The sequence below is a fragment of the Arctopsyche grandis genome, chromosome 5, assembly GCF_051622035.1.
Source record: "Arctopsyche grandis isolate Sample6627 chromosome 5, ASM5162203v2, whole genome shotgun sequence".
Lineage (NCBI taxonomy): Eukaryota > Metazoa > Arthropoda > Insecta > Trichoptera > Hydropsychidae > Arctopsyche > Arctopsyche grandis.
Window position 1 is genome coordinate 33,386,670 of NC_135359.1, and position 20,292 is coordinate 33,406,961.

A 20,292-nucleotide genomic window follows, 5' to 3' on the forward strand; every position below is an offset into this window, starting at 1 on the left:
ATGTGAATGTATGTGTGTTTGTAAATATATCTTTTAATTAAATTAAGTATATTAAATATTTAGGATAAGTATAAAAATGAATGTAGATTTAAAGATTTAATTGTTATTTAGATTTTTTTATAAATAAATTCTATTTCAACTATCTGTGTTTCTCAAAGAGTCTTTTGCAGGGTGTATAAATCTCAACAAAGATACAGAGGGTGCTTCAAAAAGCAACGAAAATATTAAAGCTGCAGCAAACGTGAAAAACAGAAAACCGATGTATATTATTCCCTGGAAAAACTTTATTGATTAGTCTAAGTACTTCAATTGAAAAGTAATATTCGAGTTTTACTTACTATAATTTCTGGAGATATGTGTTGAATTGATCCTGAAGATATGAAAATGATTTTCAAAAGGACAGGATGCAATAAATAAGCACAATAACTCAGTCTACTGAGTGGGTATATGAACGGACATGATAAAATCTTATTGACCAGTCCTATAGAGAAAGATTAATGAATTAATATATAATTACATATTTTAATACATACAAATTTAAAATACCTCCATATCCAGTGACGCATGCGATTAAAATCCACGAAATAGAAATTCCCCAGGCTGTGTGTGAAAATGATGCATACGCTACAGACCCGTAAGTTTTAAAGTCAGTGCCGTATACTCCAAATATTATTCCGAATAGCAACGAAATTGATAGCAACCACAAAACAGCAGATAATTTCTGCAAATATTGAGTATATTTTATTTCAAATACGTAGATTGAATACATAGAGGAAAAGTTTTATGCACTCACCTTCGAAATCAATAGACAACAGTTTGTTTTACTCAGAAACCATCCTGTGAATATGCCGACCAGATATGGACCTATGCGAGTCCATGGTTTGTTATATAATTCGTCATAATGCGAAAAGGGATCTTCTATACTAGAAAATTCAAATTACAATCAATATGATATGATTAAGTATGTATGGTTTAAATTTTAATAATTTTAAAACTTTTCTAAAACTCTTGACTATTATACTAAGTTGCTATTAAATAAGCTAAGCTAAGCTAAAAATGCTTATATGTACATAGTTCTAGTAAATTCAATAGGATTACCTAGGTGTATAACCAGTTTTGAGAGCCACCATTGCAGTAGTTGCCCATCCGAGGAGTAAAAGCCCTATGAAAAACGTCGCTGCTGTTTTCAAGTGTTCAAATGATATTATCAGAATCATCACACCTATGATATAAAATTGAGTATCGTTGGCTAAGTACCAAGACCAAGACATGCACTAAAACATAACAAGGATTTCACAAGAATTTCACATTATTTTTTAAATGAAATGCAGTAGCTTGTTCAAAAACGTCATTTTATCATTTATCGTTATTTGAAACAAAAATAATTACCGATTCGTTTAGTGGATAGAATGTATTGATATAAAGGACATTTCTCCACCAGTACTTTTCACAATTTTCGTTATCTCTTCCGGGCAACTCTAAGGCATAATGAGAATTAAAATATTTCGAGACATATTCTGTTAAACCAATTGTAAACAAATAAGCTGGGGTCAATCTAAAAAAAATGATATCATTTTATCTTTTATGTAACAGTTGATATAAATACGTATAAGTGTATGTACATGTATGTACATATGCAGTTTTGTTATAACTTTACCTTAGGTACCGATAACTGATTGCAATAAAAAATTGAACTATATTTCCTGTTGTTCCACTAACATCAATTGTATTTTTTGCAGAGCAACTTTTTTTAATTGTTTGACAGTATATATACGAAATTAAAACACCGCTGAAATGTAATTCAAATATTACAATAAATAAAAATAACTAAATAATAATTAAAAAACAATAATTTACCTCAATACAAAAAATGTGTCGACAGAGAATGTTCCATTACCAATTATTTGATAAATAAAATTAGTTTCCACTTTTCCTCTATAGACTTTGTTATCTAATAAAACATTTCACATATAAGTAAATTCATATACTATATATGTAGAAGTGTAACTTAAATTTAAAATACTTTCAATTTAACGTTTACCTGATAATTGAAATATTACTAGCGATGTGTGAACCAGTATGACCCATAATATAGATATAAATTTCATTCCATGAACCGGAGATAGTGTGTCTTCACCAATGTCCGTGCTGAAGATTTTTCTACTATTTGTCTTCAGAGAGAAGCACATTATCAGCTTGGCGAAGAGCGTCTCTCGATGAACGCAATTGAACATTTGAAAAAGTCTAATTCCATTGAAATTATTCACAAATTTGAAAGCAGCCTCATCGGTTGCAATGGTGTACTTTTTCTTTGGATTATTGAAATTTTCATATTCTTTTTCAATGCAACCACTGTTTGAATCAGATGTTTTCATCACTAAACTCACTTGATTCTTTGAATTTTCATGGAATTGATAATCTGACACAATTTCAGTGTATTTATTAGGTATCAGTCCGTCTATAGTGTGAAACGATTCTAATGATTTTTGTTCTGCCATTTGAGTCATGTGCACGTGCGCTTGACTTTCATTCAAAATCTTAAGTCTATTATTTGACCCAACAATAGAATCGATTTGAATAAAAGACTTGAAAGTAGGAGTCGTTTCTCGAGCTTTACATTTTATAGAACTGTCCGACTCTTGCGAATATACATCGACAAGTGTTCCGATAACAGCAAGCACTAAAAGTAACACCACCGCACAACTGAAAGTAATCATATGGTATCATATCATTTCAAGCGTTAAAATAGATATATGTATACAAAATATATGGATGCATACCAAAAGAATATGAATTTGGGGTTGTGCGATATATTTGGGGCATTGTTGAGTTTGCGTACGTTTAATATCTTCGCCGTACGAGGCAGAGAACCAGATACTCGTATGTTTTGATAAGTTTTTATAGAAAAATCAAGCAACTCGTGAATATCGTGTTCTTGGCAAATTCGAGGCAAACAAATGCCCATTGTTATTACGTGACTCTAAATATATATAACACAATTACAGTATTAGTTCAAATTTGGCATTAAAACATGTATTTAGCATAATTTGTGAATCTCACTGTATATATATAATTTAAATACACACACTGTATAAAGTAGTTTTTGTAATGTTGAGACAAAGTATCACAGCTGAAAAGCTCATTTCATAAGGTGGAGTGTTGTCCAATAAAATCATTTTTGATAATGAAGCGGGATCTATAGAATCTCTTCTAGATTGTTTTGATCCTAAAATATAAAATAAGTTCAATACTAAATGATGTAGGATTGTATCCAGATTTTAAAATGTGTTACCTGTATTTTCAACATTTCGATTCAACGACGAAACGTATTTGAAATGTGAAAGAGCACTTGATGATCCATTAGATATAAAATCAATATATCTCATATTCTACATACATGTGTATAAAAGATGTATATCAAATAATATAGAGTAATTGTCATTAATATGAACTATAATTTAAGCATAACTTACCAAATCATTGCATTCTTCTTGAGATCCCATCCAAAAGCGATTGCCCCAAAGTAGGCCAGATGAAAAACTACCAGTTGCGTCAACAGCTAAAGACAATAAATTGTGTTAATTTAATGCTGTAACATCTAGTTGTTTGATTAAAGTTTTGTATTTAAGCAATGTTTTATATTAAATTGCCCGATAAGTAATAATTATTTTTAAAAAATTGAAAAGGGGCAAAATTTTAAATATCTGTATTAAGATTTATGTACCAAGAAACTGAGAAGCCATAAATCATTTATGTATATTGAGAAATTTCAGTCGCCGTGATTGTGGCACGACTTGTCTGAAAAAAAGTCTATCAAAAAGGTTCTTCGAGGGAGGTAAAAAAGTGATTCGAAAAAGGTCGAAAAAATTAACTCAATTTGAATGAGTGAGTCTAAAATATAAGTTCTCCTGAAACTGTAAGTTCAAAATGTTAGGTCTTTTAATTAATATTAGATGCGAGGGTTGTAGAAGTTGGGTATGAAAATCTTTGGCCTTCCTATAGTAATGATTCTAGCATTCCAGCAATTCTATAATAATGATTTAAAGATATGCTATTGCGTGAGGTTATGGCGTTAACTTTGAAATGTTAGAATTCCTTTAAAACCGGTCTGCGAAAACTCGTCCTGAGGTCAATAGCGTAGATACATAGTGTTGGTAACCAGATTCAAGTTGTCTTACAGGATACTGATACAAGGAAGTGAATTGACATCCTAAACATAACAATTATTTGTGAAGAAAAAAGAATATATGATTGATTCAATCTTTCGTTTGTATTAAAATGTTACATCACAGAACAAAATAAAAGTGAAAAATCACTTTATGCTATTAGATAAGAAATTTACCGCCGACCACAATCTATCATTTATTTCTGAATGACTACATATATAAATAATAATTGGATATGTATATTTATACAACATAACTTTCTCTTTGAAATATTGCTGAAAATAAATGGATTATTTGTTTAAAAATATATTCATACATACATAATCAAGTACCACTTCTATTTGACCTGTTTTCATATTTTTTGCACTTTTTAAAAATCGAATTCGAACCAAACCGAATGATTCAAATTTTAGCAAAATATTATAGATACTTAGCATATATAAAATATAAATATATTTATACACAAAATATTAAATACAAGCATCATTATCAATTCCATACATGCATATTTCATTCAACTGTATATTTAATTTTGATAGTTAAATGTGAAAATTCTATGCTCCATTTGTGCTCGATTTTTTTCCGTAACGCTTTCGTTTTTCTAATTATTTTATTTACGCATTAACGAGCTCCAAACATCATAATTCTTTTATAAAATAAAAAACAACCTTATTCCTTATTATAAATTTAATGCTTCTTACCGCTTATGGCCCATGCGTGCCCATCCAGCATGTCCTGAAACAATACAGTCAAATTTCTCCAACACTGCTTTTCAATATTAAGATGAACACCGTTCCTTAATTTCGGCCATAGGTAGGCCAACCAAATGGGGTCGTAAATAGTCATCAGCTCACGATAGTCATTCGAAATTAACAACTTGGTATGTTTCACGGGTGAATCTTCAAGCGCAATGAAAGGTTCTATTTCGGGAAATCCATATATGGGAATAAATAGATGATAATACGATAGCAAAAGCACACAGTTGATTTTCATAATGGTTTGTGTTTCAACGAAAGGGAGAGCAAACTTGTCGATGCTCTGTAAGACACGATGGTTGAAAGTTAACTGAGAGGAAGAAGATATTCTCGACTGAGTATATATTATAATATGTATAGTAGAAATGTAAATTAACTATGTATAGCGCCGGCAAACCGCAATTACCATGCCCCATCGCTGTAATGTATGCGACTAATATACTAAGAAAGCAATTTTCTATTTTAATTATTTACTATTTATTAGTATTGAATTGAATAAACATACTAAATTAGTATATTTAATTAATGTTCAAATTGATATTTATTTGTATTTAAATACAATTATTTTAATTCATTTATTTTCCAATATACTTAAAAGCAAAATGCATCTTGCAAGAGCTTCAATTTGTAATAGGGTTTGCAATCTGCGAAATTATTGCAATAATGTTTCTGACTTAATGGGTGAGCGTGCATTAACGTATCTGGCCGATTCTCCAGAGAGGAAACAATTAGAGAAAGAGCTTAATGATTTCACAACAACCACTACGGAAGTTCCAATAGTGATAGGCGAGGAGGAGATGATAGTAGGAGAGCCTCAGAATCAAATAATTCCCTTCGACCATAATCTGATTGTGGCGAAATTTTACAATGCCGACGAATCTACCATCAAAAAGGCTTTTGAGGTATCCATAAAAAGTAGAAGACAGTGGGAGAGGACTCATTGGAAGGATAGAATGAAAGTGTTTGAAAGAGCAGCTGAATTGATCTCCGGACCATACAGACAGAAACTCAACGCTGCAACCATGTTGGGTCAAGCCAAAACAACAATGCAGGCAGAATTGGATTCGGCATGCATGCTCACGGACTTCATTAGATTGAATTGTGCATCATTGGAGGAATTGTCAAACACTACAAACTCTTCAGCGGCCAATTGGGAACAACTTTTAAAGTATAAAAGTATGGAAGGGTTTTGGACTGCAATTACTTCCTTCCATTCGACGGCAATAGCTGGAAACTTGGCTACTGCTCCAATTTTGATGGGGAATGTTGGCATTTGGAAACCTTCTAAAAATGCAATCTTATCAAATTGGCTTGTCTTTCAAGTTTTCAGAGAAGCGGGTCTTCCTCCTGGTGTGCTCAATTTTACTCCATCGGTCGGGCAGAAATTCGCTTCTACAATTACAAATTCTAATAATCTATGTGGTGTCAATTTCAGTGGTTCTAAAAGAGTTTTCAATAGTATTTCCTTTCAGGTGGGTTCCAATATAGAAAAATATCTTCGTTATCCTCGGTTGATAGGGGAGCTACACGGAAACAACAGCCACTTTGTGCATTCTTCTGCAGATGCTAAAAACGTTATAAACTACACCATTCGTGCTGCTTTTGAATACACTGGCCAAAAGAGTACTGCTTGTTCGAGACTTTATTTACCAGAATCTTTAAAAGACGTTGTTATGAAAGGTATCGTTGAAGCAGCTGAATCAATTTCCATTTGCCATTCAGTAAAATTCAACGCTTTCATGTCGTCTGTTATAAATAAAGATGCTTTTACAAGAGTCCAAAAAATCATCAACCATGCAAAATCAAGTCCGGAGCTGGAAATACTGACCGGTGGATGCTCGGATGATACTATAGGATGCTATATAGAGCCGACGATTATCCTTTGTAATGAACTTGGTAATAAAATCATGAAAGAAGAAATTTTTGGTCCAATACTTTTAGTTTACGTGTACAAGGATAGTGGAATTGAAGAAATGTACAAAATTTTAGAAGACGAATCGATCTATGCCCGAAGTGGAGCAGTGTTTGCAAAAGATGAGAAGTTTTTAAAACACATATTGGATAATTTACCTATGGAGAACATTTACATAAACGACAGCTCTACATCTGGACTTATAATTAATAGACCAAACCGTCTACGACAGTATTCACACATGCAATCAATGAAACATAACGTTACCGATCTTGACGATTTTAAATTTCCATATATGAATTGTAAGCCTTGTATTGATAAAGTTGATATGATGTGATGAATGAAAAGATTCAATAAATTTCTGTTGATTGTGATGAATATTTATTGTCAACAATAACACTTTTTTTATATAAACAAACTATTGTAGATAAGATAAAAGGTGTTTCCCCAAGAATTTCTTATCGTTACTGTGTCATACATTTCACACGTATGATAACCTTCGATATCTATATATCTTTTTTTGGATTCATTAATGCTTATCAGAAATTCTTAGCCATTAAGAGATTCCACACCTTTCTGAAATCAATTTTGTTGATACATTTTTCTGTTATATAATATTTGACATATACTCGTAAGTGCATAGATTGTAAAAATTAATTTATGTAGTGGCTATTGAGAGCTTAGATATAAATTTAAATTTCATTTTTAAAGCTGAAATCGATATTTATTATCATATATACCAAAGATATAAAAAAAATGATTTTGTACATATGCATATAAACTTTTGATCTTTTTGGTCTTTTTGAATCCTGCTGAGTCTTCATCACGTAACATACCACATGTATATGTTAATACCATAAAATTTTAACTTTATTTAAAATCATAAGAAGAACCAGCAGAATTGACTAGTGTTTAGCATATGATGCTTTGAACAGAGTGGTCACGGGTTCAAATCCCATTGGTTTCTGCTGGCCCAGTTCGATCGTTTCCTATCAGAGTTTGCCAATTTGTTTGATTTTCATTGAAAAGGTTCCAGCAAATTGGCAACCTTACCCATTTTCTCGCAAAATCTCGAGTTTTCAGCAATCTCGAATTTCGCTGAATTGCTTAAAATGCTGCAAATGTACAAATTTGACCATAGATGTCTCTGGATATTAATTGATTTGTATTTGTGTACTTTATATAGGTATAATACCAATATAATTTCTATCAAATGTACAATGTTTCTGGCCAGGGAGGCGCATTGAGGTTATAATTAAAGAAATATAAATAAATAAGTACAAACCTAGCTACAATAGCTTAAGCATAACATAATTACAACATAAAACATCAATTCATTATGTAGGTATTGCACTACAACACTTTTTCAAATTTAAATACGTATCTTGAGTCATTGAGCTTGATGCTTAATGGGCTTCAAATCTTAAATATATGTATATTTATACATTCGATGCGGTGCAAACGATCGACAAGACAGACAGACTAAACCACAGATTAACGACACGTGTACCTTATGCGTGCGCACTGCTCGCACTTACACTAAGCGATATCTACCCGAAGTCCCGACATACCTACCTTCTGATACTTTAGTTCCGAATTTTGCCTTTTTAAACTCGCCAGAAAGATCCAACTCAATTTTAATAATTGCATCTGTGCACATCGAAAAGTTACTCGTCATCTGATGTGCAATCTATCATTCGTGAAGTCGAGAATTGCGTTTAAAGCAGGCCTCCAATTAATCTTTGGTTAAGTCTGTCTGGCGCTTGTCGATCGTTTGCACCAAACCCTTATACATTGTAGTAGATTTTTTAGATTTGATTATTTTCTTATTAGTACATATTTATGGTTCGGTGATTACTGGTCACAAATTACTCGACACAAAGTCACCAAAATCTCTATAACGGAACATCTGGCAACCGAAAAGTCCATCATACTAACGATAACTATCATAGTAACGAGAACTTGAGTGCCAAATATTGTGTATTCGCGATTTTCATGGCAAAAATTGTCTTTGTGACCACCCCAATGTGACGAATAGTCCAATTACCCATATTTATAATATTATTTTATTTCAATATTAGTGTTTAAGTAATAATAAGAAAAAAAACTCAAAAACATTTTTATTATACAATTCTTATAAATGTTCATAATTGTATGCATATAATTATTTTTAACTAATGCGTCTATAAATATGGTAAGGATCACAATTGAAGGAAATATACATTGTTAAAGTCTCACAATAATAAAAATCTCTGGTATGTTGTAATAATTTTTTATTTAGTTTTATTTTCTGACGGAAATAAATGTAAAAAAAAGTTGGCAGGTGGCAGGTGACGGAATACGTCACAACAGCTGTGAAATGTAAATAGGAATAGATATTTTTTGTAGGGATTTTTTTATCAGCTGCCAACTGCCATATTGACTGCGATGTGACAAATCGGGTGATCATTTATCACCGTTGTTAGCATATTGTCGTCGAAGCTTAGCATCTATTGTTATATTGATAATCATAGCGACATGGACATGGACATGGGCAATTGGAAAGGACGAGATGAACGCGCATGCGCTCCCCTTCCCCTTTCCCCGTTCCGCAGTTACGTAAACAACGATTGTGCACCTGCGCAATCGACTTGTGCAGGGGAACGGAACATTTTATTCACTTTCGACGACTTTATGATGCAATCGTGACCTATTCTTGTTCGACTTTTTACAATAGTACATGATTTTAGAGAGTAACAAAAAAAAATGTATACTGCAGTGAACTAAATATATATGTATGTAATTTCAGATGTTCTGAATTTTTGAATGTCTGTGATTGAAGGATTGAAAATCCGATAATTGTGTGGTTGAAAGTGTTCTGGGTGTTATGCAATAAATGGTCTAAAATTAAGACTTACACAATCTGTCACCTCGGTGTAATATCTACCGAGTGATTCAATGATTGTGGTACGTGTCATTAATTAAAATTAGTTTTTTGAGTATTTATTTATTTAAATTATTTGTTTTATGGGGCGTATGTTGTTCAGGCACGACTGTTTAATGTGATGGGCGGGAAGAAAGTAAAGTAGCAACAGACTAACATGGCCGAGTTGGTGCTAACTCGCAGGATGGTGACCGAAACTCGACCATGTCGTAAAGCCGCCACAGTTTATTCATTTTATAAGATATAGTGTGAAAAAGATAAAGTTATAGGCGTTTCATCAATTAAAATCTGACCAAACGAGAGGGTGGTGGAACGTCAAACATAGAAGGCTACTGACCACTAAACATCAAGATGATCATCGTATTTAAATTTCTAACGACCGGAAGAATGTAGGAATAGTGTCAGACCAATAAGCGAAGTGAAACATAGAATAGCCTTGTAAAAAAATACAACTCAATTGAGTGGGTCCTAATAAAGGAGGTTTGTAAAAAGGCTTGCCTTTATTTTTCATGCATACTTACTCAATATCAAGCGCAGCGACATCAACGTGTCCGGAATTTTTACATTTGCCATATAATAAAGTTTCTTGGAAAAAGATTTTTTCATCGGTGATTTCTAGAACGGAAATAACAAATGAAATTGTATACGGATAATTATTTATTTATTATTTATTAATAGTTTTGGACCATTGTGGCATTACAGGAAGAACCTAATGCGCCACAATGGCCTACATTTAACAACGATATAAATACAAGTAAAATTAGTAAAACACAGAAAAATTAAAAAGCAGAAAACATGGTAAAATAAAATAATAATAAAAAAGTAACAAAAGGAAAATAATAATACAATTAAAATAGTACATAAAAATGTACAAAGGAGAAAGAAAAAGTAAAATAAATAAAACAAAATATGAATAAAAAATAAAATCACAGCGAGGCCCAAATGGAAGAGAGTAGATTAAGATTCCACTCATACATCACATTTAAATTAAGAAAGTAATGATGAGTGCAGGTTACCAGATAAATATGTTAAAATAATATCCGATAATCTACGCTCACCGAGGTGGAAAATATCACATTTAGGGACGGCAGCAACGATTTCATTGAGAAGTCGAATAGCTCTAGGTATAGGAGCCATTCGAAAAAGAACTGTGCGAGCAGGAGGTACAACCATTAAATTATGATATCTACCACGCACATAATTATTAAGTACATAAAGTCCCAACTGTTCCAGCAACAACGGGCATGACGTATTACCACGCAGTAGCTGGAGAACGAAACGAATTAACGAGAAGTTTCTCCGAAGTTCAAGGGAATTATACCCAAGCATGCCCAAAAGAAAAGGAGTAGGATAGAGATATGGGTAATACCCAAACTCTTTATTATATAGAAAACGAAGAAATGCTTTTTGCACTTTTTCGATAATGATTTTATGGGTAAGATGCAAGTACGAATCCAGGACTTTTTCTAGGGGGAGTGATAAAAAAATAAACGAACAATCCAATGAAAATACAAAAATAAAAATTAATATCAAAAACAACGCATCGATCACTTTTATAATACTATTGAGAATCTGTCTCTGTCATTGTCGCTCTTACTTCCTAGAATCGGGGAATCAACAAATAACAACTGTTTAGGGGGGGGGGGGGCGATTGCTCCCATGGCCCCCCCTCTGGATACGTTCTTGGTGCCAATTTTGTATTATGGATCTCCCCTAGAAAAATATCCCGATATAAATACCAGAAACAGCAAATCTACGGTTATTACCAGAGACCGGCGTTCAGCGAGCAAAATGGGTTCACTATTGTCAATTTCTATTGTTAACTTTTTTTTACTCTCTAGTTTTTTAGGTTGACAATAGGCAAACCCTCTTTCCTGGAAAATAGCACTGTCACGCCGAAGCTTAGTTGAATTTTAAACCGGGAACTACACTTGAGATTAAAAATTAAAATAAACGGGGGAAAACAATGGCGACAAATACCGAGGGATTCCTCTTTGGAGCAGTGCCATAATCCATTAAGCTGTGAGTCACACTGTAGAAGTATTATGCAGAGTAGAGAGTATTAGCGAACGGCATTACGCAACGACACACAGTGGAAAGGTTCGGTATCGCTCGCATTAGTAGATCGTTCCGGGAGGGGCCGTTTGCTTGTAGCAGTTTACTGCTGACTACTCTCTGCTTGCTACTTGCTACTTGCTAGTTTGCTACTCGTTGCCGACTCCGGAGTCGAGTAGAGAGCGCTCAGTAGCCGCGTAGTCGAGTGGTCGAGTGGTCGAGCGGTCGACTAGCTGAATAGCTGAATAGCTGACTATCCGAAATGTTGTCTGCAAGACGAGCCGCGATGGTTCGCCCTGGTAGTGGAGTCCTGCGACCCTTGGGATCCCTCGTGCCTGACCTCGCTCTGCCTGACTTCTCAGTGGTCAACGAACCGATCCTCGCTTACCGCAAAGGATCCCAGGAGCGCACGCAGCTAGAGAAGGCTCTCAAGGAAGCCGCCTCCACTGTCCAAGACGTGCCCATCGTCATCGGAGGTCAAGAGATCAGGACAGACGACGTTCGCCACCAGGTCATGCCCCACGACCACCAGAAGAAACTGGCCAAATTCTACTATGCAGATTCCAAAACCGTACAAAAGGCCATATCCGTAGCCGTCGAATCCCAGAAGAAGTGGGACCGCACCTCGCTGGCAGACCGTCTCAAGATATGGGAGAAGGCTGCAGATCTGATGGCCGGTCCCTACAGGCAGACACTCAACGCTGCCACCATGCTCGGACAAGCCAAGACGGTCATACAAGCCGAGATAGATTCGGCCGCTGAGCTCATCGACTTCATTCGCCTCAACGCTTACTACCTGAAGGAGAACGCCAAATACCAACCGATATCCGAAGACCTCAAAATCACCAAAAACTCGATGAGATATCGCGGCATCGACGGATTCATCGCAGCCGTCAGCCCTTTTAATTTCACAGCCATCGGTGGCAACCTTTCATACACACCCGCTTTAATGGGTAACGCCGTGCTTTGGAAGCCGTCCGACACTGCCCTCCTTTCAAACTATGTCATATTCAAGATCATGTTGGAAGCGGGGGTTCCTCCGGGCGTTGTAAACTTTGTGCCGGCAGACGGACCCGTTTTCGGCGACACCATTACATCGTCTCCGCACTTGGCCGGAATCAACTTCACCGGCTCGGTGCCGACTTTCAACCGGCTGTGGACTCAAGTCGGTCAGAATATCAACAAGTATACTAACTTCCCACGTCTCATCGGGGAGTGTGGTGGCAAAAATTATCACTTCGTCCATCCCTCGGCTGATGTGCAGTCAGTCGTGAACGGTACAATCCGCTCCTCCTTTGAATTCTGTGGACAGAAATGCTCGGCCTGCTCCCGAATGTACGTGCCCGAATCCCTTTGGGCCGACATTAAAAAAGGATTATTACAAGCTCGAGACAAGTTGAAAGTCGGAGATGTTGCTGATTTTAGCAGTTTCACATCGGCTGTGATCGACGACAAAGCATTCGCCCGTATCAAATCATACATAGACCATGCAAAGAGTTCTAGCAATCTTGAAATATTGGGCGGTGGACAGTACGACGACAGCAAGGGATATTTCATCCAACCGACTATCGTTCTAACCAAAGATCCCAAAGATAAGATTATGACTGAAGAAATATTCGGCCCCGTCTTGACTATTTACGTGTACAAAGATCAGGACGTGAATCAAGCCTTGGAGTTGGTCGGGACGTCCACGCAGTTTGCCTTGACGGGAGCCGTGTTCGCGCAGGATGAGAAGTTCTTGCGTTACGCGCTCGAAGAGTTGAAGATGACCGCTGGAAACTTTTATATAAATGATAAGTCAACTGGATCCGTCGTCGGCCAGCAGCCATTTGGAGGCGGTCGCATGTCCGGCACAAACGACAAGGCCGGCAGCCCGTACTATTTGCAACGTTGGACATCACCTCAAGCCATCAAGGAGACTTTCGTCCCCCTCACCGAAATCGATTATCCTTACATGAAAGAGTAAACCTCGTTGATTGTGTATTATGTTGTATATGTTTCAATTGAGCAGGTCACAGGTCATCATTCTGTTAAGCTAAGTGAACGGCTTCGTTAAATAGACACCTACGGCATTTCTTTCTTTCGATTGCATTAATTTCATATTCCAAAAGTCTGTTCTGCTGACTCATTTTTATATAGAAGCATTTATTATATGTATGTGTAATTTTTATCTATTTAATGTTCCTCAGCTTGCAGAATTATTGTATGTATTTAACGAACATGCCAAAAGATTCCATAATGCACGTTCAAGAATATATTTTATTGTATAAAACACATCATTATAATTTGACAATTAAAAAAAATTAATATATTTAATATATATACGTACATATGTATGTATGTATATAAGACATAATTTTATTTTATAATATTCACTTGTCAATTTTGTATCGGTTGCTTACAAATTAATTTACATTGTATTTGTAGAAACAAAACAGCAATATAAAATAAACATAATAAAAAGGTATAATAAATATGCAATAACTGCATTTGATCAGTAAACTTTTGGTCAATATTTAATTATATGAACGGTTAATAATCATATATGATTGATATTTACATTGAATTACCAATCTTATTGACCAAATGATTAAAACCCATTTTTTGATTGACGAGACAGATTTTGCAACGTTCACATAATATTGCTGATTATTATAAATGTATTGACACAACTTATATTTGTGTATTTTTAATGTTATAGTGCGCTTAAAATTCTTGTACGTATGTAAATTTACCTTTGTTTATATTACGCACGGATTGGCTTTATATTGTATTATAAATACTATCGTTGGACTTTAGAGAAATAGAGGGATTTTTATTTGTAATGAATCGCACTGTCTGGAGTGTTATATTTGTAAACAAGTATAATTACAATGCAACTGGCTTACGTGATTTCATAAAGAAATTGTTATCATTGAATAATCTGAAAGCTGTTTGCGTATTGCATAATATCTTGCCAGCTCAGGGTCGGGACGTTCGATGACAGTGTCTATATTTTTCAGTTACCAATCGTGTGCCAATTAGGCATGTTTTATTTTAGAAATGTTAAAAAGACGGACACGACGCTTCAGTGTAGAATATTCATTGCAATTTTGATCTTTAAACGCAAATGAAGATATTCTGCCCGGAGCCAAACGTTTCTCATATAACAATAATAATGTTAATACTTTAGAAGATTATTTTCTTAAGTCGCCCTGCATAGTTAATGATCAAATGATGATAATAATTACTTTTAAGAAGGTATCGTATAAGAAATTTTAGTTTTAAGGAGGATGTGATAGTGATAGTGATAATAAACACAAATTTGTATGTTTACAAAACTATGTAAATTTATGTTTATGTGCTCAAGGTGCACTTTTGTGATTGCTTTCTGGTAGATATTAATGCAAGTATTTATTTTTTGTTATGTTGTGACTGAGCTGAGCTCTGAATAGTATGCTGTTATATACATATTACATATATTGTTGTTTTGATGATCTGGTGTTTTGGCAAACTGGATTTATAGTGGTGTTTATTATTACGTATGTAAGGCTATATAAAACAGAAGTGAAAATAATATTTTGTTAGATGTCCTGCAATACATATCTATGTGACTGGTCGTTTTTCAAGCGTCGCGTGGATACGATGATGCGAAACCAAAGAAATTGTTACTATGTATATTAAATTAAATAATCAATTGGTTAAAAATAAGATTTTGAACAAAATCTACATATATATATATCAAATAGCCAACGATAAATGTACCGTTTCATCATTATTACTTCATTTTTATCATCGGAATCAGATTTTTTGTTTTTGATTGTAAATTGAATGTATTATATTACATATGAGAATGAATTATATAAAAATATAAATAATGAAATGTTTGCCATGTGACAATAGTTACTACTTTTATTTTATAAAACTTGTCTCATAGAAATTATGTTTCTGTTCAATCTTCTGATATAATAAATCATTTAAAAGAATGAATCATTTAATTTATGTATATATGTTTTTTGTGTACCTTATCAACGATAATTTATTGTTTTATATTAAATGAAATAGAAATTCAAGCAGAAAATTAACTCAATCTATAGTAACTTCATACATTGGTAAATAAATAACATTTTTAAATGTATAAAAGGGTAGCAAATTTTATAAATTCGCATTCTATAGATCTAGATTTTATTTCTATATATTCTTTAGTCTTGTCAAGCTATCAATAGCAACTTATCGTATTAGTTCCTATTGCACTCGACAATTACATATATTGCAATTTAGCCATTTGGCAGAATTTTCAAATTCTGCGTTTTTTATATTAAAATACACATAATATATCAATTGAATCAACTGAAGGTCGAAAACTATGTGAAATAAAACGTTACAGTTGTTGGCAGAGGCGTCATTTGGGGGGGGGGGGGGGGGCAGATTTGAACGGGACTATCCACTTTGTTTAATGTATTCTTATGAATTTGAATTAAATTACTAAACCAACAAAAATACAATATTGAAATTCTTTAGAACACTGTCAGGTATCAACACGTCGATTTTTCCCAAAAAAAAATGTTAACTCCCAAATATTTTTTGTTTTGTTGTTTTTCTCGCTTTGAAAGATTTTCAGGAGATTATTTTGTACTTTATATACACTCATTTTTTTAAATATAATACACCCCCCCCCCCTAGAAAGTCATTCCTTCCGGGTCAAAAATTTTGCCCCCCCCCCTGGGAAAATCTAAAATGACGCCCCTGGTTGTTGGCCAATTGGATTTGAAAGTAAGAACCCTTTGACATTGCTGAGGGCCTTCTCTGTCTTGGATGGTATTCTTCCACTTCTTATTGGCAGCAATATATTATTTTGCCATCAATTGGCGATAATGCATCGCTTCAACCATCTCTTATATATATTTGAATGTTTGTTTATTAATACACTATGCAAATCCATATTTTTTTAATTAGAACCACCAGATATAGTGTATTGTTTTGTATTACATATTCTAGCTCAAACCACAGACTATAATAAAATTGTATGAAAATATTCTGTTTTTTTTTTCAATTTTCACCCAGGCAGACAATTTGAAAATTTACATAAGTGAATAATACATATTTTTTAATTAAAAATGCATATACATATATTTCATTCTCATCAAACTTATAGGAAAATACTTTTATTTATTTTTTAGTTGTAGGTCGATGTCTTTATTAGCAAGGGCCAAATATTTGATGACGTTTAGAACTGTCAGTTTGGTTGTAAACGGGATCTGAAGTGTATTCCCATAAAAATGGATATTGAAGATTTGAAAGAAAAGGTTAATACAAATCTACATATATATTGCATCAAACAAATAAAGTCATACCAATTTGTAATTAAACTTATACATATATAATTATATTATAATTAACTGTATACTTAATGATCATAATATATATTAATTCGACGTTTGGAATCGTTCTTATACCGATCCATATAAAAACGAATGCATTTAATTTACGCAATTTCTCTATTCAGTTGTCCCAAGTGAACGAGTCCCTAAAAATTACACCGGAGGGCGTAGAGTTCGATTCGCTGATGAGCTTAAAATCAGACCTGCAAGAGCTAATCGATCTAACGAATCAGAGCAATGATAATTCAGATCAAGTAGACAGTGAAAAAGATGCTTTGGCAGATGAATATGCTCGTTTTATGGTATTTCAAACGATGCGTTGTCGTATGATGTTTTATTTTGGTATCCATAACGTTGTTGTATTTCAGGATGAAATGACTAAAAGTGGTGCATATGATGTTAGAAGTGCTGAAGAAGAAAAGACAGAGCTACAATCAGTCATTACGGTACGTGTTTGTATTTTTTCTCTATACTCTTTGTAATGTGTAATTTTTGTTTAATATTTTTATAGAACGAGCTTACTTCTTTAGAAGGTACTCATTGTGGAGTACTATTTTCTCACAAATGGGGAGGTGCTCCGTCCCTTTACAATGCAATGGTGTGTTCCATCATTAAAGACAATTTAAATAGTCATTTGACGTATGACAATATTCAGGTTAATATAATTTTGTTTATATGTATATAGATATAATTTTTTCTGTACTAATTATTACTTCCATATAAACGTATGTAGGTACGAGTTATGTTTACCAATCCAACATCTATTGAAATGGTTCCGTGCCCGTATTATTTGGAAGGGGAGTGTAAATTTGATGAAGACGACTGTCGGTAATTGAGATTGTATTGTCATTGAATGAATTTACTTGTACACATTTAAAATGCAATTTTTATTTGCACAGTTTTTCCCACGGTGAAATAGTTCCTTTCTCATCGTTAAAAGTAGCAGTTCAACCAAACTTTGAAAATCTTAAGCAAGGTTCTAGAGTTCTTGCTAAAATTAAGAAAAACGATGACGATGTACAGGCGATGTGTCATATAATACATTAAACAGAAAAATATTATTTATTTTTGTTGCTAATTGTAATTTCTATTATAGGAATCCTCGAGTAAAAGACAATCGGAAAGATATCTACTTTGGCACAGAGCTTTAATAAAAAGTATCGACTTAGAGAATCACACATGTGAAATAAAACTAGAGACTGGAGTTGAAAATAATTATACGGTAGAATTTGGTGATGTATTTCCATTAACGGGTAAATGCAATGCTCTCAACTAATCTTCAATCGATTTTCCGCTGTTCACCCGTTGATTATTTATTTATTTTATTTTGTAGATGAATATTTAGATACTGATTCAGATTCTGATGGGTCATCTTCTCCGAGAAGTATAGAAAATTTACCTGGTACTTCTAAGGATCAATGTATTATTGAAAAATCTATGTTGTCCAATCCTGGCTCAGTGAAGCTGGGAGATTGGGAAAAACATACAAGAGTAATGGAAATGATTTAATTTATAATTTAATATTTGAAATTCGAGTGTACATTATGAATAGAGACACGTATTTTGGGCATCTATTTTTGTCAATTTTAGCATTTTCATTTTGCATTTTGGTGTTTTAGGGCATTAAAAATGTTCAATTTTAGCGTCTATTTTTATGAAGAGTTTAATTTCAAATAATAAAAAATTTCGATGAATTTTAATAAAATTTATATACATATATATATACAATTTAAAGACAAGAACTAAAAAATAATAATAAAATTTAAAAAAATGTTTTGGAATTAAAATTACAGTGAAAAAAACATGAATATAAAATACAAGGACAAAAAATATGAATATAAAAATATAATACCAATTAAAATTTATTAAAACTCAACATGGAGCATATTTCTATAGATTATTTTTTGAGATTTGTGCGACGATCGGTAACAATTATATTGTATTTACTAAAATACCTTTCAGCATCCACACTTTTGTCTACTATTTACAGTAGTAGACAAAAGCAGTTGCTTGGTTTCGACAGGAAAAACACCGTCTATGGTAAACTGCAAGCTCTGTTTTATCCCCTCAATTTCTTCACATAATAAATGGGCAAAGGGATAGGAAGACCCTTCTAAATTGTCTATTAATTTTATAAATTTTATGCAAATTTCATTTTTGTTTGTTATTTTAGCATCTATTCGCATATTTTACGAATTTAGCATCTATTCCGAATTTTAGCATCAATTAAGCATTAATAGCAAAATGCCCAAAATACGTGTCTCTAATTATGACATGTACTTTGCAGGGGATAGGATCTAAATTGATGGTAAAAATGGGGTATGTTATCGGAAACGGTCTCGGTCCTTTGGGTGAAGGTAGAGTTCAACCAGTTCCATATCGCATGACTCCGAATGGACTTTCGTTAGATCACTGTATGGATTTGAAAGACAGTGAAGACCCTATTAAGGTGAATATCATACTAGTTGATTTTTTTTTAAGATGATGTTAGTATTATACTATTGATTATGTTGTTAAGGTTGAAAAGCGACTTCGTAGATTGGAGAAGAAAAAGGAAGAACGTGAAAAAAGAACTTACGAAAGGTTGAAAAATAGAAAAGAAAACAGTGTTTTTAATTTCCTAAACAATACACTTTCTGGACATTCTAGTCGCGATTCCGATAATAAAAACAGTAGTGCCGACCAATCGAAAAATAAAAATTCTGTGGATATGAAATCGTCGAGTTGTAAATCTTTGAACATTGAACAGTTTAAATTAGCCGAGAGTATAAACAGGACCGAAAAGGATATTGCGAAATTAAAGGACTCCATGAAAAGAAACATCAAGGATTCGAGCGTTCACAACGGACTGTCAGTACAACTGATGTCTAAATTGGAGGAAGTCGAGAAACTGAAGAAGATGCAATCGAATATTTCCAAAGAACAAACCAGTCGCAAAGATCAACGAAAACTAACCATTTTTTAGCTCAATGTCATATTTCATACACAATAAATATCGATTGAATTTGAGACTTTTCATTTATAATTAAAAAAAAAATACAGTTCATATAAAATTGATAGTATATAAGTACGTCACCCTTCACCAAGAGAGTCCATGAAAATACAACTGATAACAAAATCA

The 20,292-nt window shown here is 33.5% G+C and overlaps 3 protein-coding genes, 1 long non-coding RNA gene and 1 pseudogene across 6 annotated transcripts in view; 3 read left to right on the forward strand and 2 right to left on the reverse strand.

The window, feature by feature from the left end:
• Positions 1–20,292, reverse strand: part of LOC143912065 (uncharacterized) — a 569,875-nt gene that overhangs the window by 52,641 nt on the left and 496,942 nt on the right. The window lies entirely within an intron of this gene.
• Positions 81–20,275, reverse strand: LOC143911720 (O-acyltransferase like protein-like). Of its 2 annotated transcripts, XM_077430731.1 has the most exons (16): positions 20,248–20,275; positions 10,278–10,371; positions 4,868–4,901; positions 3,474–3,559; positions 3,293–3,389; positions 3,087–3,226; positions 2,781–2,980; positions 2,042–2,703; positions 1,858–1,951; positions 1,658–1,789; positions 1,390–1,555; positions 1,099–1,274; positions 794–923; positions 547–721; positions 339–481; positions 81–273 (listed from the first exon to the last, which is right to left on the reverse strand). In XM_077430731.1, the coding sequence occupies exons 3-16, from the start codon at positions 4,896–4,898 to the stop codon at positions 136–138; spliced, it is 2,370 nt and encodes a 789-aa protein (XP_077286857.1). In that variant the 5' UTR covers positions 4,899–4,901; positions 10,278–10,371; positions 20,248–20,275; the 3' UTR covers positions 81–135. The 2 variants fall into 2 exon arrangements, with proteins under 2 accessions (XP_077286857.1, XP_077286856.1); XM_077430730.1 differs by lacking the exons at positions 10,278–10,371; positions 20,248–20,275 and having other exon boundaries at positions 4,868–5,059.
• Positions 5,524–7,170, forward strand: LOC143912418 (delta-1-pyrroline-5-carboxylate dehydrogenase, mitochondrial pseudogene; annotated as a pseudogene).
• Positions 11,885–15,780, forward strand: LOC143911497 (delta-1-pyrroline-5-carboxylate dehydrogenase, mitochondrial-like). Its single transcript, XM_077430385.1, has one exon. The coding sequence runs from the start codon at positions 12,074–12,076 to the stop codon at positions 13,775–13,777; it is 1,704 nt and encodes a 567-aa protein (XP_077286511.1). The 5' UTR covers positions 11,885–12,073; the 3' UTR covers positions 13,778–15,780.
• Positions 16,995–20,180, forward strand: LOC143911722 (zinc finger CCCH-type with G patch domain-containing protein). Of its 2 annotated transcripts, none has more exons than XM_077430733.1 (10): positions 16,995–17,096; positions 17,297–17,473; positions 17,540–17,617; positions 17,683–17,826; positions 17,905–17,999; positions 18,071–18,188; positions 18,268–18,424; positions 18,505–18,662; positions 19,459–19,620; positions 19,690–20,180. In XM_077430733.1, the coding sequence occupies exons 1-10, from the start codon at positions 17,070–17,072 to the stop codon at positions 20,134–20,136; spliced, it is 1,563 nt and encodes a 520-aa protein (XP_077286859.1). In that variant the 5' UTR covers positions 16,995–17,069; the 3' UTR covers positions 20,137–20,180. The 2 variants fall into 2 exon arrangements, with proteins under 2 accessions (XP_077286859.1, XP_077286858.1); XM_077430732.1 differs by having other exon boundaries at positions 17,002–17,150; positions 19,690–20,179.